Source organism: Epinephelus moara, chromosome 13 (genome assembly GCF_006386435.1).
Source record: "Epinephelus moara isolate mb chromosome 13, YSFRI_EMoa_1.0, whole genome shotgun sequence".
Classification (NCBI taxonomy): Eukaryota; Metazoa; Chordata; class Actinopteri; order Perciformes; family Serranidae; genus Epinephelus; species Epinephelus moara.
This window is the reverse complement of record NC_065518.1, coordinates 15,059,133-15,084,787: the sequence shown is the minus strand read 5'-3', so window position 1 is coordinate 15,084,787 and position 25,655 is coordinate 15,059,133. Positions and strand designations below refer to the sequence as shown.

At 41.0% G+C, this 25,655-nt stretch overlaps 2 protein-coding genes across 11 annotated transcripts in view; both read right to left on the bottom strand.

The window, feature by feature from the left end:
• The window catches only part of LOC126399873 (calcium-activated potassium channel subunit alpha-1), a 150,164-nt gene extending 141,881 nt beyond the window's left edge, over positions 1-8,283 (bottom strand). For 2 of the 9 annotated variants that reach the window (XM_050060185.1, XM_050060194.1), the window contains exon 1: positions 5,522-8,279. In XM_050060185.1, the coding sequence (XP_049916142.1) occupies positions 5,522-5,752 (231 nt within the window). In that variant the 5' untranslated portion in view covers positions 5,753-8,279. Of the gene's footprint in view, positions 1-5,521 lie in introns of all 9 variants that reach the window. The other 7 variants (XM_050060187.1, XM_050060188.1, XM_050060192.1 and 4 more) reach the window with 6 other exon arrangements.
• A 1,969-nt stretch (positions 8,284-10,252) lies between these two features.
• LOC126399579 (disks large homolog 5-like) overlaps positions 10,253-25,655 on the bottom strand; it is a 48,581-nt gene continuing 33,178 nt past the window's right edge. For both annotated transcript variants that reach the window (XM_050059643.1, XM_050059644.1), the window contains exons 22-33: positions 25,081-25,243; positions 24,861-24,994; positions 22,688-22,852; positions 22,399-22,582; positions 20,656-20,804; positions 20,151-20,321; positions 19,853-20,049; positions 17,883-18,026; positions 17,615-17,742; positions 16,509-16,618; positions 13,631-13,740; positions 10,253-11,199 (exon numbers count right to left, since the gene is read on the bottom strand). In XM_050059643.1, coding sequence (XP_049915600.1) covers positions 11,096-11,199; positions 13,631-13,740; positions 16,509-16,618; positions 17,615-17,742; positions 17,883-18,026; positions 19,853-20,049; positions 20,151-20,321; positions 20,656-20,804; positions 22,399-22,582; positions 22,688-22,852; positions 24,861-24,994; positions 25,081-25,243 — 1,759 coding nt within the window. In that variant the 3' untranslated portion in view covers positions 10,253-11,095. The remainder of the gene's footprint in view (positions 11,200-13,630; positions 13,741-16,508; positions 16,619-17,614; positions 17,743-17,882; positions 18,027-19,852; positions 20,050-20,150; positions 20,322-20,655; positions 20,805-22,398; positions 22,583-22,687; positions 22,853-24,860; positions 24,995-25,080; positions 25,244-25,655) is intronic.

The window sequence follows — 25,655 nt, the reverse complement described above, 5'->3', positions numbered from 1 at the left end:
GAAAAGGAAAGGCTGCATTTGTTTGTTAATGTCAATAATGCCTTGTGGTGTTAATCTATTTTTTATTTATTAGGGCGCCAAAGCACAAGTGTGTGGAGTCTTGCTGCGATTTTTATTTCAATGTTAGACATTTTAAAGATTTCTTGTGTTGATTTATTTTCTATTTATTAAGGGGCCAAAGCAGCCAAAGCAAACCAGCTATATTTTTTTTTTAATGTTCAAGTTTAAAGTTTGTTTATTTAACACTGTTAACAATAAACAAGTCAGTTTCTCATACCAACTGTTGTGGATCATTCTAACTAACCTGATTAAGTAGTTGTTCTTGTTAGAGTAATATCGCTTGATCAAACCTTTTCTAACATGACTGACAACAAAATAAGTGAAAATGTATAATACGCGCTTGGATCGGATTGGTAACGGTATCGGCCAAAACTCAAGGCTGTAATATCGGTATCGGATCGGAAGTGAAAAAGCTGGATCGGGACATCCCTAATATATAGTCATAAACTAAAGTACTGGACAAACTAATATGTTGACCCGATGATGGTCCTTTATGAAAAGTCAGGGGCAGGCAAGCCATAAGGAAATCTGTACTGTTGTAGACCGTACAAGACCTCACTCTGAAAAGCAGAGGTAGTCACATCTGTGTCCTGAGCCAAAAAAAAAAAAACCTCCAATGAATGATTAGAGAAAAGTGTTTACATTAGCGGCACTTTGCCCCCACAGTCAGATGGACCACACCATTTCACCATACCTGCAGGGGGTGGGGGTATCAGATGCCAAGTTAAAATGTGTTTTAATTATGAAATTACATTTATTCATCATGTGATTAAATATAACTTGTATTGTCAGTGATTTAAGTCAGTAAGTAAATTGTACTTGATCCAATTTAAAGGTCAACCATAGACCTTTTCATGGGCGCCACCTTGGCCCATGACGGCGGGTCTAGTCTGGGGACCTCTAATATCTGTAGCAAATTTCACTGCAGTCCCTCCAATAGTCGTTGGGACATTTCACTCAAAACCAAGAATGCCGACCTCAAAATGGTGCTAGAGGAAAAGTCAGTGGATCACCAAAGTTATTACAACATGAATGTTCATACCCAATTTTAAAGCAACTCATCCGAAAGTCGTTCGTTTAGGTTTAAAGTGGTCGTCTGGCCAACATTGCCGTCCCTAGAACCACGCAGCTAGAGTGGCTAAAAATATTGGGTGGTGAGAGGCCCCTTTCAATACCTTGTACACACAACTCATCTACTTTTGTCTCCCGTTGGACACATGGTGTCTCAAACCTCCAGCAGCCCTCCTGAACACACATTAAACAAACAAGGAAACACATTCCTCCAATAAAACTTGGCCACTGTGAGTCTGAGAAATGACTGAGAAGCTGCCACAGCTTGTCATCCCCCCGTCATGAGTACAGTGCCATTTACAGTGAACACAGTTTCTTTCTTCCTCCCAGACAGATAATAGCCGTCATTCATCAAAACCTCACAAACGCTCAGATTCATCGATTGCCATCAGACTGGGGAGGCAGAGCCACAGAGACAGAGACTCAGTCTCAGAGACATGAGAGCTGTCAGAACAGAACAGAACGGGGGCAGCGAACGCCCCGCCGAGGGGGAAAACAAACTGAAAATCAGAAAAGGAGGAAACTGATTATCAACTCCCATCTATGAGCGCTAAGAATGTGCTCTGAAAGCTCCCATGTTTGGGCTGCTAATGACATGCACAGACTGGGAAGGGGTGGGGAGGTGTTCCTCCAACACAACCTGCCACATCTCACAGCCTAGACAACTGCATAACAGAGAGAGATTTACTCTTATAATGAAATCCTTTTGCTTGCTAGTTGCTTAGCAACAAAAACACTGATTCATATGGCACATACCGTATGCGCCTGACACTGCATTTCTGACACTTTGGAGGAAGGTTGGTTCTTGGATGAGAAAAAAAGAGGGTGAGAAGAAGACAGGGCAGGAGTTACGAAATGAACGGCGGCTGAGCAAAAGGCAGAGAGGGGAAGATTGGATGTGAAAGGATGACCCGTCTCTGGCTGACTCCCACAGAGTAGCACAACAGGTTGGTGGAGCTCAGCGGCTTCACTTGGCACAATCTGAGCAAAAACACAAAAATCTGACTGCTCTCTTGTATTCACACACACAGTGCTCAACTGTGGACTCTGAAAGCAACAACCTCATCCTGATCTCATTTTCACAGATGTATTTCTGTTCCATTTCTGTGCATGTATAAATAAAACTTGGACGCAGGCTGATGGATTCTTTTCAATATTGTAACTACGGCTGAAATTCTTCCCTTAAAGTCATTTCTCATGCAAAAAATAAGCTTTTCAAAAGGTGAAGATTTGCTGCTTTACTTTGCTTTATCACTGTATATCTCTGGGATAAGAAAACCAATCCAAGGACGTCACCTCAGGCTCTGGGTACTTGCGATAAGCAAATTTTAGTATTTCAGACGTTTAAAAAACTCGGCCATTATCCAAATAACCAAAAATATATCAGCAGATTAATCACTGATGATGAAAGCAGTCCTTAGTTGCAGCCCTAATTGTAACCAGCTTCAACCAAAGCATGGAAATGATACAGACGTCTGCCTCCAAAAAGGTCAGCACCACCCTGCGTGCAGCCTTTGCCATTTCTCCTCGTCCACCCTGCCCGTCTGGGAGATGAATGCACATACATTAGATAAAAAGATAAACTGCTCCAGCTCTGCCACCTCTATCAGCTCTATCTTTGTCCTTTAGAGGAAGGATACCAACTTTAAGATACAGTTAGAGCCTTATGAACACTATACAACAGGGAAACTGCAGGGTTTTTGTCTGACGCAGGACTGTGGCCGGCCTCGGCAGATGGTGTCGTAACAATTGTGAAACAGAAAATCTAGTGGCAGGCTGCCTTAAATGTTATGAAAATGATTTCTGGGGATTACACTGTGGCATGAGTGTTAGCCTGCACATAGACACTACAGATACACACCACTGTAGGAGAATGTCTGTTGGACATCCAACTATGTATGACAGCTGAAGAGCTCTGTGTGTCCTGAACGGGGGGAAAAAAAACAAACTATTCCTGACTTTTGGAAACGTGTCAAACAAATGGTGCTGCACGGTCTGCTGCAGGGATTCAGATAATGAGCTCAGACTGTATTGACGAAAGCATTAATCATGATGCTGAGGGTGAGATTTAACATCAGTCTTCACAGAAAGAATCTTACTTTTTCAACCTTTTAAAGATCCAGTCGTTAGTATTAAGGGTCACATATCTTCCTGAGACCCGAACTTTTGTCTGCATTTTTAATTCTCTTACTATTTGGGATCAGTAGGACCCGATAAGTATAAAAACTAAACATTGTAAATGATAATTAAGTCCCAGTGTCTTCAAATGAGACAACAATAAAGTCCCAGTGTCTTCAAACATGTACTTCCTAATGATCAGCGTCTTAGCTAATCACCGTTGCTAAAATTGGTCAAATTTTTGTCATATAAAACTATAAACATTACTAGCCATTAATAAACAAGTTTTAACCATTTAATCTTTTGTATCGGGATCTGCAGTGACTTGGCAGAGATGGCTGCCATCTTGTTTTGACATGGATTAGTGTGTTGTGGTCTTACTACCACTAGATGGCACAAAAAAGTGTCCACAGACGAGGACAACAATAGGTCTAAGTTAAGTAGAATTAAGTGTAATGTGCAGTAAACCCAAAAAGTGATGTCCTTATATGAGGATGCAGGGTCTCAGGAAGCCAAAACACTGTGATGTTGAGTCAAACAAAAATGAAAAAGTATTTATATACCTTAGTAGACCACCAAGGAAACTATAAAATTTCAAAAACTAAAATTTATAGTTTGCTTGGTAAACAACTACTAATTGTTTTAGATTGCGGAGATATGTGAAATAGGCAAACAGCCGTAAATATAACGTTTAAAGATAAATAAACACGATGGTCCAACCGATCTGACGATTATGCCGTACTTATTTTATGAACTGTGTTGCTTCAATAGCATCTTTGATAAACCAAATCTACCTGCACAGAAGCTAAGCTACGTACAACTGTTGACAGGGCGGCAGCAAAATGTATTTTAGCCACCTGTCTCCATTCAAGTTAGCAGATTGCTAACTGGCCATTCAGCCAGCAGCTAATTTCCACTGGCTGAAATTAGCCCCTCGGCCGCACTCAGCTGTGCTTGGCTGCCATAAGTCTCCAGTGTGTTTGCACTATGGGCCCAATATTGCAGAAGATCTGGCTTTAGGCACCACTGAGCAACTTTCATGAGAATGCCTCTAATGCCGTATCCAGGTCTCTTAATACATCCATGATCTACATACGAAGCGTGTCCTTGTCTACAGAGTCTGCCATGTTGTGTCTACAGAACCCCTAAATGGACAAACCAAACACTGGCTCTAGATATTAATTCATTCACGTCTTTGTGTTGGTCACTGTAGTTCTACACAGGAGAAGTTTCAATTGATTGATATCTGCAGCCTCACTGCTAGATGCCACTAAATCCTACACACAGGATCTTTAAAAGGGCAGGTGCACCCAAATAACTAAATCAATTGTGTGTCCGCCCCCAATAAAAGAAGCAGCAAATGAAGTTTGATTTATGACTGTCACAGCAATGAAAATTTAGATTCAGAAGACTCAACAGCAACATTTCTTCCCAGAAAGTGTCACAGAACGAGCTGTGAACAGTTTTACAAGGACTAATTATTCGATAGAAAGTAGTGTGAAATGTTCGCTGTGGATTATCCAGCCGTCAGCAGCACTAATGAAATTCAGTGCACCTCCATTGTACTGGGGTGGAGGCAGAAAGCTCAGAGGGAAATGTCTCAAAACCTGGGCAAAGAAAATTATTAAGATATTAGGTGGGGAAATATGTGGATTTCTTTTTGTCATTTTGCGTGAACCAACTCTTTAAATACTCCATTCTTAACACCATAAAAAAACAAAATCTGATTTTTTAAAAGGGTATCTTATGGGAAAATAAAGGATAGAGCACTAGTGAGATTAAAGTAGTGTGATCAATTACTGATTATATAGATTTGAACCTGCTATGGTACATTTTGCCTCTAAATTCAACCAAATAACAGTTAATGTGAATATAAAAATATCAACACATAGTTACACAAGGAAGACAAGCATAATCAGTGTACCTTTATGAACCTAATGCAAATCAGAGGGTGGTCCACCAACAAGTGTCAGCCGCACAACTGACTAAAAACCTGCTCCAACACACCACAGTTCACCACCAGGGTGAAATCCTTTAATGCCATCTATCTGTCACACATTAAGCCAAGAGTGGCAGAGTTAATTATTCAAAGTCATGCTCTATGCTTCCTGTCGATGGGGCCTTAACACAGATTTAATTACGAGCCCATTTCATAAATCAAACTGGCCGGACACATTGTTGTCACGCGCTGGCTCTAATACAAAACCCCCTGTGATAATAAATAAGTCATCCCATGGGGTGTGGTGGTGCTTTATGAGATGACCGGGCGTACCTTCTTTTTGGCGTTACAGTGGCAGCACACAGTCCACAGGTATTTGAGAGTTCTCCACAGGAGGATTATGAAGAGACCCCCAAAGAAAGTGACCATGGAGGAGGCGAGGAAAGCCCACCACATCCGCTGGCCGTTGCTGTCACAGGGCACATCTGGTGAGAACGGGATGATGACATTCATCTTGGATATGTGGATGGACGGGTCCGGGTTGAATTTCTCCCTCTTCGACATTATCGGCCTGTGGTCACCTGCCAGCTCCCCACCTCCACAGAGAAAAAACAAAATCAACTCAACTGGGATTCAGGCGCTTTGGGGAGCTCCGGCCAGCGCCCCCTGATGCCCCAGCGGCTCAGCCATGTTAAGTCAACCGCCTTCCGCTCCTCTGCCTTCTCATCTGGCTTCACCAAAGCGAGGACGTAAAAGTTGAGTCGACAGCAGACACACGCACAGTGATAAAAACTTCCTTTGAAATCTAGATATCAGTCGTGCGCCTCACGATGCGCGTTCATGGCTGGAATTGCGCGTCATCCGTTTGATCTGTGCGTAAAAATCACATTCTCTTCTTTTAAACTCCCCAAAAACTCAAATGTCCCCCACAGTCCTCACTGATAAAACCCTATAAGTGTTATTAATATATTAAAGAGACGTGTTGTCCTCTCCACTCGATGCACTGACTCACTCCTCCACCTTGTTTAGCAGCGCAGCTTTCAGCAGCTCCGCTACTTGAGCTCCGCAGCGCGCACTGTTGAATGCGCTCCTCGCGTTAAAAGCTCGCACTTTATCGATATCCTCTCAGGAAATAGGGTTTGAAAAATGATGGTTTCTGGTGTCGAGGAGCGGATTTAGTCATCCTCGCTCTCCGGGGCTCCGACGGCCGCCTGTCACATCCATTTGTCGGGAGATGGCATCGCAGATTTACAGGTAGCGGGGGAGGAGCCATCAATAGCAGACGTCGATGCTTATCTGGATGTCTGGTTATTTATAGTGACCGCTTCATCAATTTTTCATGACTGTAACTTTGTGGTTAACAGCCATCTTACTCTGAAACTACTTCTTCTATGGAGACACTCTCAGTTTTGTGATGTTGTGAAGAAAACATCAACTTTCAGAGGTGAAGTCAGAAGAAAATAAAGATCTTTATTACAGTCTGTAAAGGGTCTGATTCCTCACATGTATTCACAGGTTTGTTCATGTTACATTTAGGGACCGGAAATGGCCTGATTCCTCCTTTACCAATAATAATTGCGTTTGAGGTTTCATCCTGATCCTCCCCTGGTCTTCCACACCCTACATGTCCCAATCAAAACATCAGCATGTGCAGTGTTTGTCATCAAACAGAGCTGTGGATGTCCTTGTCCTGGGACAGAGTCAGACTGACCCTTAAACAGTAACAAACAGGAAGCAGTAATCCATATCACAGTCAAACATATCTGCACAGACAGGTGTAGAGTCACCTGTCTGTATGAAGTATGTATGTATGTAAGTCTGTATGATGTATCATTCCACTACAGTAAAAACGTGACATTTAGGACTACTTTACCCTCTTGTTTCCTCCTCATACTGTGTTAAAGTGTCTGTTTTAAAATATATTACAGGTTTAAATATGGGCTTATTGTAAATTATAGGATTTAAACATGGACGGATTATGAGACAATGGGCCACTGGACACAGATATGCAAAATGTCCTCTCCGACATAGGAAGACATACAGACTTTGTGGTAGTTTTGCCTGTTTTGTTTGATTTGCAATAGTTTTGTGTCTCTTTGAGGTACACTTTTGTCTTTCATGGATGTTTTTTTTTTCTCTTTGTAGCTCCTTTGCATCTCTTTGTAGTCTTTTTGTGTCTCTGGGGTATATTTGCATCTTTTTTATCATCTTGTGTCCCTTTGTAGTTCCTTTGCATCTCTTTGTAGTCTTTTTGTGTCTCTGGGGTATATTTGCGTCTTTTTTATCATCGTGTGTCCCTTTGTAGTTCCTTTGCATCTCTTTTTTGTTCATTTTGCATCTCTTTGTAGTCATTTTTTGTGTCTTCGAGGTAGATTTGTTTTTTGGGGGGCGTTGTCTCTTTATAGCTCTTTTGCATTACTTTGTGGTCTTTTTTGTGTCTCTTTGAGGTATATGTGGGTTTTTTTGTAATTTTGTGTCACTTTGTAGTTCCTTTGCATCTCTATATGGTTGTTTGTGTCCCTCTGAGGTATATTTGTGGTTTCTTTTGGGTCGTTTTATGTCTTTGTACTTCCCTTGCGTCTCTTGTGGTTGTGTCTCTTCAGGGTATAGTTGTGTCTTTGCAGTTCCTTTGCATCTCTTTGTAATGGTTTTGTCTTTTTTTAAGTCATTTTGTGTCTCATTTAGGTATTTTTCTGTCTTTTTCTGGTAATTTAGTGTTTCTTTGCATCTATGTGGTTGTTTGTGTCTCTTTGGGATATTGTTGTATCTTAGCAAATATACATGTACACAAACATTTAATTCTGAAGATGTCATAGCAGAGAATAGACTTTCATGGTTTCATTGCATGTCTGTTTGTATTAAAGGTTTATAAAAGCAAATCCTCCCCAAAGTATGAACTAAATACTCCATGAGAGCAGCATCTCCAACATATTTAAGCCTTACCAAAACAAAAAAGGATCATCACATCTGTTCATCACTTTGGAAGATAAACAATGTGAAACTATATAAACTGTTAAGTTGTTAAACAAGTCCATACAGAAGAGTATTTTTACAGAATAGGCAGCCATGACAGTGTGGTATGAAAAGTGATAAAAGGACATCTTACCATTTCTTACCTTCCAGTGGTGGTTTACTCCCCCTAGTGGACAGAAGGTGCATTGACTGTTGAGGTTCAACTTCTCTTGACAAACGTCAGCCTGCTTTGTGAACCATCTTGCAAATAAAAATCCAACAAAAAGCTGAGGATTTAAATGATCAGGCGAGTAACACAAACTAAAGGGTCCACACGTCTGAGACCACATTGAAAATCTCCAATATTTTCACATAAACCTGGAAATAATCAATATAAGGATTCAAAAACATTTGAAAAAACAGGATGTTATGACATGTAAAATGAAGGAGAAATATTTCTAGGTCTGCAATCCAATTTAACCAAAATTGTGTTATTGACCAACTTAACTCCTTTGTGCAAAAAGTTCAGAAATCCTTTAGTTGTATCCTTCCACTGTAGCATGCATCAGACGACATTCAGGTGGTGTTTGTGTTTGCTGTTTGTGTTTATGTTTCTAACTGTGTATGTGAAGTTCACTGCCTTGATTCCCATTGTGCCGAATTTGAGAAACCTTTTGCATAAAATACATCTTTTACGCATTGCCGGCCAGAAAGAAAATATGAGTGTTTTTGATTCCGTTATCCTGATGTGAAAAAAAAAGAGGATTCATTAAATCCTACTTCCCATGTCTGAGCATTTTTGAAGACTTTTGAAAGACTAATTTTAGACATTCTAATACCAATAAAGGCCTTATTTTTATAATAATGGATTCATTGCCTTTTAAGAATTTTTAAGGATCCACAGGAACCCTGGAACTAGTTGACTGGCTGTGGCTCAGGAGGCAGAGCGGGTTGTCCAGTGTGCGGCTCCTTCAGTTTGCATGTCAAATTATCCTTGGGCAAAACACTGAACCCCAAATTGCTCCCAGTGGCTGTGCCATCAGTATGTGAATGCATGTCAGTGGTTATCTGGTTACTATGAAGACCAAAAAAGATCAAGGAGTCCTGACTGTCATGGACTCTCCTCCACATTCATCTGACCTCAAGCCCATTAAACAGTTATCAGGGCACTTCAAGACTGAAAAAGCCAAGGATTCTGTGACATCACATGAAGCTTGAGTGCATGCTGTCATTAAGGCAAAAGGGGGACATGTCCCCCTTTTGCCTTAATGCTCTCATACCTAATATACTGATTCCCCCTTCCCACCAAAATAAGCATGTTAGTGGGGTTTTTTTTAAAACACATGAAAACCTGCTAAAAATAGGCTATAGACTCCTTTCCTATTACCTGTAGTCCAGAGCTGTGTACACGGCCCTGCAGCAGACAAGTATGCCTTTCTGTGTGTGGTGTGTCACATTGGACGGCATGAACAGGCCTGAAAACAGGTTAATAAACATTAGAAAGCAGCATGGTGACCAGTGAAAACTTAATGTTGGCTACTTCTTTTAAATATCTCACTTATTCAGTCTCTTTTTCAAACTCGGTGCACACTAATTTGGATCCATGTTTGAGCGCAGACAGGCGGTATTTTGTGGTGACACGTCATTGCATTTTGCTGGTAAAGGGGGTAAAATTAGCATGTTACCCAGGTGTTGTGTTTCCATCAATGCTGATCGTAGCCAGAGCGGATAAATACCAATGACTACTGCAGAGTCATTTGACCCGGATGGTAAAGGGGCTTAAGATAGTCTGAAATTCATGTACATTTTACAGTGATTCAACTTAACTAATTGCTGAACTGATCTTATCATTTCTAATAAACAAAATAACATAACATTTGAAACACAAGCACAATAGTAGCATCTTGGCAAGTGGCCTCAGACTTTTGGACCCTTTTGTACATTTCAACGGAAAACACAGACAACTTGTATTCCAATAACTGTACTCTGTTTTTAATATTTTATAGAAATATTAACCTTCATTAGAAGAAGACCTAAAGTGTTTCATCCAACTTGAACATGAAATGTCGACAACGTGATGTACCGAAAAATCCAAGGAGGTGTAAATGTGTTTAGTTGACAGCCAACCACAAATAAAATATCCCTTCTTAAAAAATCCACTTAAGAAAGAGGAACAGCATTGGCAAAACCAGTAGAACACTCAAACTGGGACAAACTGTGGTGTACAGAAAATAACCTGCTGTGTGATTTATAATGGAAGATGTAGTGTTAATAAATCCAACAAATGGATAGCGATTAGCACATATTCTTAGCTTGGCACAATATTATTTTTGAGGACTGAAATGATGAATGAAAAAAACGCAGTGCCATCAGAGAGCAAAACAGGACTGAAGACTGAAACGTAATGTGAAGGTAGGAAGCAAACTTGCCCCAATTTCTCTATAAATAAGAACATTAACTGGAAAATATCATCCTTCCTATTAACTAGACAACTACATTTGTATAACAAAAGTTCATAACCAACATCTTTGATTTGATTAGATAAATTAAATGGCAGGAAAATACGTATAAATATAGAGACGGGAACACAGTGGTCCACTCTATCTTCACTTGGAGAGTTAAGTCTTCAGTTTGCATCGACGAAGACTTCCTGTGGTCCGACATATTCATGGGACAGAGTGGGATTAAAGGAGTGCTACTAGATGTAAGGGAAAATAAAACATTCAAGTATTAAATACTAGTGTAAACAAATCTATCTGTAGTACAGTACATCACTATTGTAGTGGGAATATTACATGATCATCATCAGTGCTGATAATGCTACATGTGAAAAAGCTTTGTAGTTTAACCATGATGTCTGTTAGATGTACCGATTCACTGTGTATCCCATAATATCAATCACATCCCCTCTAATGTTTCGGAGTGACATGTGGTGACAGGTGAGAGGTGAGATTTCTACGGTGCTCCATCTGGAATCCAAACAACTTTACTCTGTTCCTGCTCCACGATGGTCATGATCTGAGTGCAAATGTAGGAGACGCTGCCTCCTTGGACAACGCCTGCAACACAGTGGGGGTGGGGAGGAATATTGACATGAGAGGTGGTAACCATTTGTGTCAGATTTAGTTAAAACGTTGCTCCTTGATTTGTCCCTTTAACAATTAGTCATTTTTTTATTAATCCAATTATTGTGTGTCTTTAAAATGTTAGAAAATTGTGAAAAATGTTGGGAAGCTTTTCACGATTAAAGAGTACACCAATTTGTGGACAGTTAAAACAAAAAGAGTGAAGCAGAAACAGAGATAAACATTTTGTATTTCATGCATTCTTCTTCCTCGTCAAAACCCGATGACTAAATTACCCATAATCCAACTCAATCCTCAACAGTTCTGTCAGACCCATAATCCAACTCAATCCTCAACAGTTCTGTCAGACATCACGTTGTGTTATGCTAGTAACGCCTAACTTATCCTCAAGCAAAGTGTAGAAGCTGCAGAAATTTCGTAAGCTTGCCTCTTTCTGACTCCACAACTCCAGAGCCTTTTTCATTGTCAAGCTTTTTCTTTCTTGCTTTCTTCAGCCTCAACTGAAGCTGACTCAAGTGACATCACTTGAGGCAATTTCTCAGATTTTGAGCAGCTCTCACAGTAGCTACGAAAAGCCTTATAAAACTTTTTTCCCCCACATAGGCAGCAGTACTCCACAAGCTCTGTAAACGGATTTTGATCTGTAAAATCCTCGGGGGTCCCCTTTGAACCTTTAAGTCCAGATGAAACGGCATTTTGAGGGTATCTAGCTTCAGTACTGTGACAAATTTCCAAGGGAAACAGAATAGGAAAGTGGGATATAATGTTGGGACGAATCTGATTTGATCGTTGAAAAGTATGCGTGTCATAACAAACATGGAGATGTGACGGTGTACACTGACGAAATAAAGTACCCATCAGACCGAGAGAACAAGCACATTGAATGCTCCATGCAACATTAGGTGCTAGAGCTGTCACAGACTTTTACTCAAATTGAATAAAATTCTAGCTAGCGGGGCAGTATTTACGGTATTTGTTGGAAACTGAAAAGGTTTGAGGTAGCTAACACCGGAAGATACACCAATGTAGCATGCTGCTGCTAACTGGCTAACTGATATTTCTCAGTCAGTTGATTGATGGTAAGTGTCTTGATATTATTGGTTGAAATTGGTCGGTACTTGCTTATTTAAGCACATTTTACATTTTGTTTTACAGAAAGAAAACATGATTGGATTTTGATATAAAAATACAAAGATTTTTTTTTAAATTTTTGGTATTTTTTGGGATATATTTTCAGATAGGTGCACAATATGACTGTGGATGTGACCTAAAAAGAGTTACAAGGGGATTTTTCATTTCATCTCAACTTAAAGACTTTGAAATGTCAAACTATTTAGAACTTTACTATCACGTAGGACACAGAAAAGCAGCAAATCCTAAAAGCGGAGAAGCTGAAACCCGGACATGTATATTTTTCTTGCTTGAAACACAATTAGCTGATTATAAGAGAAGATGCAGATACATTTTCATTTTATTAAGTTGTGTCAGCTCTAGAAAAATGCACATTACAAGTTCCCAGAACTAAATGCAACATCTCTGTATGCTTGTATTGTTTGACTAACCATTAAAAAGATCAAAATTATTACATTTTCAATAACCTAAGACAGAGAAAGCATCAAATCCCTGGTCGACTGTCTAATAATTTCAGAGCTGTAAACAACACTAATGCTCTCATGGACAGACAGCACTGTGCAGCCAAATTATTTCAGTCCTGGACTGTTGGACGTTCATGCCACCAGACACTCAGATTTATTACTGCTGATAATTACAGTTCTCATCGTCGTGGCTCATGTGCAGTTGGCCGGCCACCTCTCCCTGTTAGAGGGGATCAGTGGAGGAATGTGTTCATTTCCAAAGCCCTTCCCTATAAATCGCCGCCTGTTATAGAGTCATTAATCAGCTGGACAGTCGACTGTGTCACACTGGCTGCTGCTCCAGATACCGAAACTTTATCTCTGATCTGCGAAAGACCACAGAGATACTGTGCTCCACAAACCTCAGGTAACCTGCAGTGCTGCTGCTAGAGACTCACCTTGGTTAAAGTAGATCATATTAAAATATTATCTACTTCACAATATCGTGACTTGCTGTGTCTGGGTTTCACTCAGTTGTTTACTATAGTTGCTTTATGGTAGAAGAAACCCTCAATATGTAACCAGTAGCACATTCATGTGCAGGAATAATAAGAAATAATCAAAAAAAAGTTCCTGACTGGGGAAATTCTTGTGAAATTGCCCTGAAATTGTACTCAAATTATTCATCATACACACATTGAGACCCTCATTCAGCACATTCGGGGCACCGTCGATGTCTCAGAGGTAAAAATAATTATCGTTATTACTGTAATTCCTGTATCCGTGCTATCTTTGGCACATCAGAGAGGAAATAAGTAATTTCCACCAACCTGTGAAGAAGCGGCTGTACTCCTGCTCTACTTTCTGTGCCGCCTCAAACTGCTCCTTGGAATGTTTCTGTGAGAGTTTATCCCGCAGGTACAGAGGGTCCTTCTGCTCTCTGAGGAGACAACATCAGTGCCGGTCAGCATCCTTGAAAATCTCAATTCACACACAGAATCATAACATGGCGCAATACCGAGGTGTGGAAGGAGTCACAGTTTGCCCAAACCACTAAATTACTTTTGAAAATAGGTTCTTGTTATATAACAAAGGTGTTTGCTGTGCTCACTGCTATCATCTCTCACTTTCCATTTGGGGGAATAGTGGTTGTGTGTTTGTAAGCTGGATTTCAACAAGTCTCCCTAAAATTCCAATCACAACACAAGCCAAATTACCTTTCTTTTGAAGACGCTATCTGTCCATTTTAAAACGTGTCACTGAATTTATTCTGACCTGACTGGATGATGAAATTTATACTATAACAACTGCAAACTGTATCTGAAGGATATGACTGCATGCTGAAGTACCAGGGGTGGGTGATGCAGGTAAAGTCTTCGATTGTCTGTATATGCATCACAATACTGATAGAGTGTGTATCATGACTTTACAGCTGAGGTAGACAGGCCTCCTTTCAGTGACCACAGCAACAGCTCCGTGGGACCAGATAGCCCCGACTCCCCCAGGGAACAGCTAACAGGTTAGACAGCACTGCTGCTGACCACCAGTCCGCTGTGATGCTGGTGAGGGTTTGTGCTAGTTAAATGTGAGCTGCTACAGCCACTAGTCAAAGGTCTGTTACCCGGGCTGCTGCCAGCTCTCCTCCCAGGTAGGCAGCCTGCCACGGCGGGTAGCGGGGCGAAGGGACCGTGGGGTGGCTAATGTCAACTTGGTAATTCTTGTCTCATTTTTTGAGAGGGTGAGAGGGGTTGAGTGAATGAGCTGCAGGCAGCTCTGCAATGATGCAAATTTTTTGGCCTTTTCCAGACATCTTCCTACCCCAGCTGTAAGTATGCAAATAAATAAAAGTAGATTTTATGGAAATTTCATTGAGTTAATAGAATTAACGCCTGAAAATTCAAAGTACTTAATCATATTTCGGCAAAAATCCTTTAAATCCATTTAAAGACTCCAACTCATTAAGTCGTAACATTGCCCATAATAGACTAAAATAGCCATGGATATCATATTAAAAGGGATATTTTAATATATGGTATGGCTGCTACCTACAAAGTCTAATAAACAAATGATGACAGAGCTGTTAAGTCAACTGCAAACCCTTCAAGCCCACTGCTTCCCTCCATGTCTGCTGTGTCTTAAGAGGAGGTCATGTGACTGCTTGTTGCCCAGTCTTCATCCATTGGGAGCCTCTGACATAACTTAGAATCCCACTCCCATGTCTCCCTGGCACCCAGTACGCAGTCAACATATTGGTCTGCTGATGCCTCCCAGAGGATAAAAAAAAGAGGCATGAAAAAGCCTGAGCTTCTGTCAATCGCTGCATCAGGCAGGCAGGCAGTGGGAGGTGTGTTTATGTGGATGTGGAGGCTGCAGTGGGGCGGGGGAAGCGAGTGTTTTAGCCACCCACGCCACAAAGCGGAGCCACAGGCCCTGCGAGCCCTCCCTGGACAGCTGGCACTCAGCTGATGACAGCGAAGGCTTAGCAGGAATCAATCTCCACCATGTTCAGCCTGCTGCACCACTTCATAGATTTGTGGGCGTGTGTGGCCGAGAAAGCCTGTTTCTGCCAGACCTGAGTGAGTCTTTATACACACGCACGCACACACACACACACAAAAAGTACCATGCTGAAGGTTCAGCGGATTTAATCTTCCCATGCGATTACGAATGAAAAAGCAGAGGGATCTTTGAAATATAATAATCATCCTATCAAAACCCCGGCAGGTGGTGGGAGAGAGCAGGCTGTGGTTTCTGAACTAATGACACTGTGATCAAATCAGGCTGATCAATTAGTTTTTGTTGTGTCTGCAGGATGAATGTGATTATGAACGCAACGAGACCTCTGCAGATGTCAATTTCCTGAGGGTCTGTCTCGGTGGAAAGAAAATTAAATGAGAGTAATCAAAAATTATATTTCCTGGAAGGAGAACTGACACAGATAAGAGCTGTTTTTGGAGAAGTGTTTAGCTGAGTCATTCTAACATCCAGATTTCTTGACCCAAACATTGTCCTGACTGGGAAAAGATGGTATTTATACCAAATAATCATCCGCATTTGTGAGTAATGGTTCCATTTTTGATAATAATGTCCAGTAAGTTAAAGGTTCTGTATGAAACTTTCAGAAAATCCTTGTTATTAGCGACACTTCTCTCTTATGGCCGTTAAGTGAATTGCAGTGGGCATCACGTGGCTCGCACTCTGGTGCTCGCACTTTGTAGCCTTGGGCCAGAACCTGGACATGAGAACATGATAAAGAAAGTCTGGGAAAATCCCAGTGGTTTAGAAGTTATGTTACAACCTGTTTACCCACTGGCAATAAATAAAACAATTAATACTTGTAAAAAGTTACATTGAAGACCTTTTACTGAAAAAAAAAAGTAACAGGTAAATTAAATGCTACAGACACTAGAGTGTATGTTGATGCCTCTATGTTATCATATTGAGCCTACATTTCTATAAAAAGCATATTTTCTTATATTCTCATAAACAGCCTTGAGAATCACAACTCTTGGATAAATGATGTTCTCAGCACGTCGTTGAAGGATCTAAACTTGAAACTGATATTGGGTAAACAGCAGGGGCACCAAAACACAAAGCACACCTGACATACATTTGGCATGTCTTCAGACAAGAAAGCAAAACAAACAAACCAAAAATAAAAAAAACAGAAACAGAGGCAAACATCTTTCAAGTCATGGGATTACTCACTTTATCTGCTTGGCATTTTTGTAGCGAATGAATATGACGATTGGGTAGATGTGAACGCTGTGAAGGCGCTCGATGGCGTGAGGGGCAATGTCAAGTAAACAGTGACAGTCCTATGAGAGAAAATGAGAGCAAAACACTGCATGAGAAATGGGGAGGGGGGTGGTTCAAAGCAGAATGTTGCAAAAAATAAGCAGAGTGATTTGTATTTGTTCTCCATACTTTGCAATGGTTTTGGATACATAATTAAAATGGAAACAGATAACTTTTCACTCAGTCACACTTGGTTTATCAGACCCTGCGGGCACCATTTGCATAAAAATGTGAGATTATATCACTTGGAATCTGTACTGATATGTTCATAAAACTCCTTCAAATATTTATAACAACCTGCTTCAGTAGAAACCCTAACAGGTGTTGTGCCAAGTATGTTCCCTCATCAAATACTGTTTCTGTCCTATCAAAATGTGTTGCAACACCTGTCGCTACTGATCGGTATTGTACATCCTGCCAAACAGGGATAAAGTTTGGTTCAGGTTTAGGTAGAAGGAAACACATAGATGGGTAAACAGTCTTCAACACAACACTGGCATGCCAACTGCCGTAAAACACAGTGTGTTAGCTTCGTTAACAATGCTCACGTTCATGTTTATAAGTTGGCCATTACATTGTGCAATCAACATTTATTCATAATAATAAGTTGAAGCAAAAATCTTGTCTATTTCCACTTTAACAACAGAATATAATGTTGATATAAAACCGCCTTTTGGATTACTGAACTCAGGTCAAGTGAAAAGTAGTTGCTTGAATCCAAATGTGGACAAATCATAATTAAAAACCCTTAAGAAGTCCTTTAAAAGTTGTATTTTGATCAAATTGGCAGCTTAGCCATGTTGCATCAATTGCAACTGTACATAAATATTACATCTAAAAACTAATGCACACATGTACTGTTAAACACCCTCAGATCTAGACATACTTGGCTCCAGTTTACAGCCTAATCTTACAAAGACAGCAGTGTATAAACTTGGTAATTTTAATATTCCGGTACACTGATGTCACAATAATAACCGTCATATGCAGTTAAATCCACAGTGAGATAAATTTACCTTCTCTGTGATCTCTTTAATAGACGCTACAGTTGTCACATCAAAATGGCCGCTCCTCCGCTTGTAGTCAATGAACACACAATCTTTTACTCCCCGTTCTATTGCTTGCTGAGATGCCTTCATAATCTCTGGAAGTAAAATAAATCAAACATCAGAGACAGTAAAATTCATTTTTTAACTGAGTAGTGAAACCCCCTCTCTACAGTATGATAATAATGAGATATGCATGACAAATAATATCAGACTGATTCTGTGTTTTCAAACCCACCAGGCAGACAGCGGCAGAACTGGGCAGGAGCCTCCTTCACCAACATGTCCTTACTGGCCTCCACTAGTGGACCCAGGACCAGTACTGGTCTGGGGAAAGAGCACTCCACCCTCTGGACCCGCTGGTACATCAGGCTGACTCCGTCTGAGCAGGAAATACAATTTATTACAAAATAACACAAGGCTGCATAGAGACACAGCTGCACTTTAATAACCTCAGTTATGAATTTAAGTGTCCTGGGAAAGGTTCTGTTGAGCCAGCGTGCTACGTAACCACACTTTCATACCTGGGAGCTGCCTGACAAATGTGGCTACCAATAATTTTATGTTAAGCATGCAGTACATTTGCATTCCCCTTCCAGATATGTCTAACTGGTCACAAGCCTGAAACTTGAGACACTGAGGTGGAGAACAGTAAATATATTTGCTGCAGTAATGTACTTGAGAATTACTGGTACCTTCCAGTATTTGAATTCTTTGAGTTTTATATTTTTATTCCCCTCCATTATATTTTGTCTGACAAGTTTTGTTACATTAGATACATTTCTCTGCAGTGAATAAAAATCTTCAAAATGTCAAATTTTAGTTAACCTTGCACAACAGCAATGTTTCAGCTCAATGAGACACTGAAGTTTAGTCACTTAAGAGTTTTAGACAATGAACTGAACCCATTCTACACTCTCTCATTCTTTACATGTCTTTCTCTTTAAAGGGATACTGTCATTTGTTAAGCAGGGGTGTGTGTGCAGATTAACAGTGTTAAGGAGCCCCCTGTGTCACCAGCTCCCAGAAGTCCATGCCAGCCCGCCAACCAAAAGCTACCGTACTGGTGGCGAGTTCCCAGTGCTGCCGGCACGGGGGGAAGCCAAACACTGTTCATTTGCACACATGCCGCAGTGACACAGAGCTGGTTGAAAATCGACAAATTATCCCCTTAAATTATTTTTTCTTCTTTTCGCATTAACTCTTTCAAACCTGGAGCAACATCACTTTTCTTGAGGTGTTTTCAGACGCCTTTTGAAAGTCTTTAAACCTTCGAGCTCTGAGCAAACTGGTGCGATTTCTTTCAGAAACATGGGAAAAACAGCAATGAGCAACTTGGTCAGAAACGTCCCAGGAATTGTATAAGAAATAATAGATTTAGAAAATTATTTTAAAAAAATTAAAACCAGGGAAAAAAGGAAAAAAGCTCGGGAAAAACTATACCTAAAATAATAATTATTATTATTAAATATTTAAAATTATGTTACAGAATTATGATTTTTAAGCACTTTTCCTTGTTTGTATGTTTTTAACTTGATTTTTTCTAACTAATTTTCTAGTTTAGAATTTTCTCTTTTTACTTATTTCTTGCAATTTGTTTGGGTCATTTCTTCTTTTGTTACCTTCTTCCCTTGTTTTTGAAAGAAATCAAGCCAGTTGGCTCAGGTTTCAACTGGTTAAAGTGCAAACAAAAGTGCCACTGGTGCAAAGACAACCAGATTGCTTTCTCTTTTCCTCAGAGCCTGACAACTACCACATTTTCTACAGTTACTTCTGTTGTTCCACCGTCCACTATTTCTGCTACTGGGAATAGTTACTGCAAAGAACTTACACTGATACTCTTTGGGATAGCTAATGATAACTACCATGGAAAATAAAAGTGCTATGCTCTGTCTGTTTTGGTTAGGGAAATGGTTGATGCACTTTCTTATCGAATGATCATACCCGTTGGCAGACAGAACTGCATAGCGAAAGTGAGGCTTATAGGGATCCAATCTAAACACAGATGGTGTAATTTCCAGAGTCATTATGTTGTGCAATCATCAGTTACTTCAAAATGACAATTTAAAACAAAAAAATTGTCTATTTCCACTTAAATCTGATGTGAATTAAACCAAATCTGGCTCTAGAATCCACCATCTTGTTCACTCATCATGTTGCTTGCCTTGTGCATTTCTGATTAGGCTTCCTCAGTAGATGATATCTCACCTTCTGTGATGGGTAAAGAATCTGTGCTTATGGCGTCCAGAGCCATCAGATCCTTCCCGTCCTTGGACCCGCTGCGTTTGTGCCTCAGCCTCCGGCGGAAGAAGGATCTCCGTGCGGCGGCCGACAGAGTCTTGCTGGTGCCGTTATCATCTTTCATATCGGCCATACTGTGTCTCCTGTAGAACTCCTGATCCATCCTTAATAAGGCACATCAGCACAATAAACTCAACTGTAATCACACTGCTGTTCTTTAACAACACTCGACAGTCTGTAGAAGTTAACTATAGGCTGGACTCACATGTATTTACTTGGAATCTGCCCTTTTTCCAGCTTCTGTGCCTTCTCGTCGAGTTGCCAGGCCATCCAGTAGCCAAAGTTGCCATTTGGTAGTGTATCTTCGACATACAGGATGTCATCTTTCTTAAAGCTCAGTTCCTGCTCTACCTCTGCCACCCTCTCGTAAAGTGCTCTGACAAGAGATGAACAATGAGGCAGTTATGATGAATGCATTGCTCTCACCTTTGAACAAGGACATAACAGATTGAGAGAGAAGATTATGAACATTAAGGAGCCTGTAAGAAAGATTCTGTGCTTGAGATTCAATCCTTTCATAGATTCAGATTTAATTCAGTCTCGCCCAAAAACACATAACAACAAACCCATGGTATGAAAATTAATTTCATGGCTGTTTTGTTCTCTTCAACACTGCCAGACATCCTGTTGCTAAGGTTACGGTGACTTGACTAATAATGTCACAGATTTTTTGATTGGTTTGATTTTCTCTTAATAAATTGCAAGGGTACCTTATGAAAAATCCGTCTCCGGGGGCCTCTTTGATCGCAGAGAGGTTGTCCACGCAGTTCTGGACCTTGAATGTGATTGTTTCAGCCGGTTTCAACATTTCCAGGTAAGCTTCTTCTTTAGTTTTGTTCTTCATGCTGACGCCATTGTACTGTTTGAAAACGTCAGTTACAGAGAGTTGACAAAAGGACACTGAGCTTAGCTGCCAACACAGAATGACTCATTGTTTTCAGTAAAAGCAGCCAAACAATGCACAAAAAACTGAGAGTTGTACTTTACATGCTTTTATGCAACCAAACCTGCTAAAATGGAGCCGATCTTCAACCTTGAATGAAGACTCCATAATTATACATTCAGTCAGAGTCAATCTTGTAAGCTACATACAGTCCTAGTGCGTCATTCCATCAGTTGCTCTCACACAAAACTACAAGTAGTTCAACATAAAGCCAGCAAGAAAGTGGAGGGAACTAGGATGAGCTGAGTTTCTCTTTTTTTACACTTTCAAACAGAATGTGTTACTTTTTCTTGTACTTTAGTTTCTTTCCCATCATTACCAAATTATGTCAGCTTCCTTTGTTACCGGTGTGTTTGAGAAAGAAAAGGAAGAGGAAGCACAGACAAACAAACAAATCATCAACTAGGGAGTATAAATGCTCCTTCAGTGAAGCTTCGAAATGGTTGGAGCCAGAATGGATCGTCCAGAGGGACAAGTCCCGCCCTACAGAGGTGTGTTTGGCTAAAGTGTAACGTGCTGTCCAGTCACAGTGTTTGTTTGTCAATCAGGGGCACAATCCACCCCAAAAACTGACAAAGCCTACAGCTCCATATTCAGGAGTGTCTGGATACTGGAGGAAAGCAGACAGAGGGCTCTTGGCCATGGGCACTGACCCCGCCAATCTCCCGTTCTCCCTCTGGTTCTAGCCTGGGTTACTGGGGCTTGCAGGAGGCTGCCCATCAGCTGCAGGATAGAGCCAGGTGGTTCAGAGTCAAGCCAGGGCTGGAGAGGCAGTCACAGCCGTTGAGAGGAAAGCCAGGGCCCGCAGAGCATGTTGGAGAACCAGAGGGAGAGCAGGAGGTTGGCGGGGTCTGTGCCCAAGGCCGAGTGCCTGCTGTCGGCTGCCCTCCAGTGTGAACCCCCACTAGATGTGGAGCCTTCAACATGCATCACAGGTCCTGGCTTGACTGTCAGCTGGCTGACTCTATAACACAGCCCCACAACCAGAGAACCAGAGGGAGGGCAGGAGACCAGCAGGGTCCATGCTCATGTCCCAGTGTACACACAACCCTGGATGTGGAGCCTCCAACGTGCTCTCCAGGCCCTGGCTCTCCTCTCCAGCCCCTGTAAAGCCTCCAGCATGCTCCAGTGTCCACACACCCCTGAATGTGAAGCTGTGGACTTCAGCATTTTGGAGGGGGATTTCATGCCCCTGCTTCATGAATGTGTTCACTTTAATTGGATGAACAATGCGCTAGCCAATCAGAGCACAGTAAGGCTTGACTTGCCAAGAAAAGCTATGAGATCATAGTAATGCCCCTCTGGACTTTTCATTCTAGCACCACCCAAACTCAAATTATGAGAGCTGTGACGAAGGTAGCCACGTGAAAACTTGCAGACCAGTGTAAAAGGCATGCAGCGGTCATCATTCCCATATTGTATCTAATAATGTGTGAGCACCAACTGCACAAGTGATTTTTAATGTGCCCATGACGTTCTTAGTTAATTAAAGTGATTTCTTGGCAGGTACCTCCAGTATCAAGTCTCCAGGCAGCAGGCCATCGGGACTCTTAGCAGGGCTGTCATCATCCAGACTCTCCACAAAGACACCGTAAAGGTTTCCTCCACAGACCTGAACTCCCAGCTCGACCTGGATCCTCTTCAGCCTCACCAGCCGAGGCTCTGCGGCCCGGTGTGTACCAGAACCAGGAAGCCTGAAGAAACAACCTCACAGTCAGGCTCTGAAATTGCCTCTCCCTCTACCTTAACTCCAAAACTGTCACCGATCACCAGACATCAGAAATATGTTCCAGTCCTACCTGAAGGAGTTGTGAGGGCTGGTGGCGGGAGTCGTCTGTTTGGATGGCGGCGTCATGGTGCCCTCATCCTGCTCACTCAGCGTGTCGACGGTTGAGTGATTGTCCGGGGTGGTGGCTCCGCTGTCGTGGGGAGTCGGCTGGTTGCTGATGGACTCCATACGAGAACTAAGGACAACAAGAGGGAAGTCAAAATGTTTCCAACTCTTCACTAAATTACTTAGAATAAAATATATTCCATGAGATTCAGAAATAATATCAATCTTAAAAATGAGGACACAAATATCAAAGGTAAGTTTGACTGTGTCGTTTGTCTCGGTGTGAATGGTCTGTCTGTGTTTGTGGTTCAGGGACATTCAGTTAGAGATAGTTTTTTTGTTAGCATGCTAACATCTTTTCATGTTTTCCAAATGAGACTACAAGAAAAGGTGACCTATATAATATGATTCTGTAATGAACTTCATGCATGTTAAAAATATTGTTTTCCTGGGAACTATTCCTATTAATGCACATGTAATGTGTGTGCATGGAAACATACACATGTGAATGTACAGTATTGTGTAAATACTTGATCTATTATCATAATTATGGAGCAAAATTAAGCCCCAAACTGGAGGTTACTTACCAAATGAAATCATGAAAAGTATATATCTTAATTATTGTATTACCAGGAGCTCACTTGTTTGTCTGAGTCAAAGTTCTAGTCTGTTATTTTGTTAAGTGTTATATGTGAGTTGTTTTGTGCACTGTCACAAAAGTAAAGTTGTTGTGGACCTCAGGAAGAATAGCAGCTGCAATACAGTAGCCAATGGGGATCCTAATAAACTAAACTAAAGTTGTTGCAAAGTTTTACTGTATGTTTAGTGTCTGCATTTGCTACTTGATCTTATTTGATTTGTTCTATTGGCACTGCGGTACGTCTGTATGGTTGCATACTCAAAATGCATTTGCCGTGAACACAGTATTATGTGTTTATGTATTAACAGTAGTGTTAATTTTGTCAGGTATCTTTTTTATTTAGTCTTCGTCCTGTGTCAAATGTCCTTGTTAGTTTTTGTCATATTAAGACAACTTCATCCTGGTTTTTTTTAAGTCAAGTTTTAGTTGACAAAGTCTGGGCTTTATAGTTTAAAGGCTCTCTAAGTCTTCCTAAACTTGAAAGGTTTTTGTCACATACAGCAAACATCTCCTCATGATCCGCTAGCTACATGTCCTATGAATATGCTGTGAAAAAGTCCGGTCTCTGTAGGCAGCCCAGGCTCCGCAAATGGCAACAAAAACATTGTGGTCCAGGCTGCACCAACCAGCCAGCGCGAGACCAGCGAAAGCAAGCACACACACAAGAATGCGGTGCCCATGAGATGTTGGCTGTATGTGACAAAAACTTTTGTAGCTTAGGAAGACTTAGAGAGCCTTTAATCTTGTAAAAAAAAAAAAAGCAACTATGTAAGTATAGTTTTAGTCAATAAAAAGTGTTGACATTTTCGTCTTTTTGAACATTTCAGTCAATCTAGTCTGGCAAAAATTATTACTTTATGGCCACATTGGTTCTCTAAATCAGAAACCATGCAGCGTTTTTTCCTCTCTCAGCCTCATTGTAATGAAAATGGGCCCAAATATCACCTCGTGTTTTTCTCCCGAGCCTCATCATTGTCATTGTTACCTAAGGAGGTCTCAGGGTTACTCTGAGTCCTCCCGACTGTCCTCATTGTGTGCTGTTGTCCTGATTTGTTGAGTAGCACAGAAAATGGAACTGCTGCACAAAAAAACACCTCCTACATTATTCATCTCATCTCTTTTGTCAACAAAAATAAAGAGATTTTAGTTAAGTTTTTACTTTTTAAAGTACATTTTAGTCTTGTCTTTTTCCAACAACAGTATTACATGTTGATATAGTCACATGAAATCAGTGCTGGCTCGTCATCATCTTGTCTTAGTCATGTATAAAAGGTCTATGAACATTGTCATAGATTTTGTTAACAAAAAACACTGATTAACAATTTGAATAGTAGCAGAATTGTTCTATTCCATTCATGTTTTCACATTACACTGAAACAACTCACTGACACTGTGCTGACAGACTTTGTTTTGGAGGAATGGTTCATTTGATGACCTAAAATCCACAAAGCCAATCTGTGTAAATCACTGCTGTGTTCTTTCCTCGTCGCCCTCTTACCCTGATCGAGAATGGTTGCCCAGCTGAAACATGTGAGGATTATACTGAGCCAAAATGGTGACTGTGTCGCACTGCTGCCCGATCACCAGCCGGGCCTGCTGCTCGTTGGCATTGCGAAGGTTGATTCCATTAAACTGGAAAGAGCAGTGGAACGTTAGAGACAAAAAGAAAACAGCAAACCAAAGTTAGATATGTGGCTCAAGTGTGATGGCTGCCGTACCTCGAGGAGCTGGTCTCCGTACTCTAAACGAGCTTGGTGTGCGATGCTCCCTGCTGTCACTTTGGAGACAAATACTCCCCCATTCTCTCCACTCACAATAGAGATCCCCAGTGGTTCTGCTCCTTTCTGTACTGTCACGTTGCGTGGCTCCTCCAAGTATGGCCTTCAGGGGGTAAGAAAAGAAACATTTTGTGTAATGGTCTGTAAAAAGCTTGAAGACTGCTGGCAGGGTGCAACATGCAGCTCTGACTGAAACTTAATACAAGTCCAGCTAAAAACTCAAAGGAGAAGGTGTTGCCTGCAATCGGATATTTGAATGCAAAGGAGCTCTCTATACTGTGACTTGCTTTAAAGCTTTAGGGATACACTGCTGAACTTCAGCTTAACAATAAGATGGGAGCTGCGTGGGAAGTGCCGAGTGCATTTCAACTCAAAGTCATGCAATCATCCAAAATTCAACAGCAGTCTGAATAAATAAAAGCAAAGGAAAGATAATGACTTAAGGGGCTTCACATCCATTAGCAATTTTTATCAGGGCCATTAAACATTCAAACAAGTCTAACACCACTGCTGCT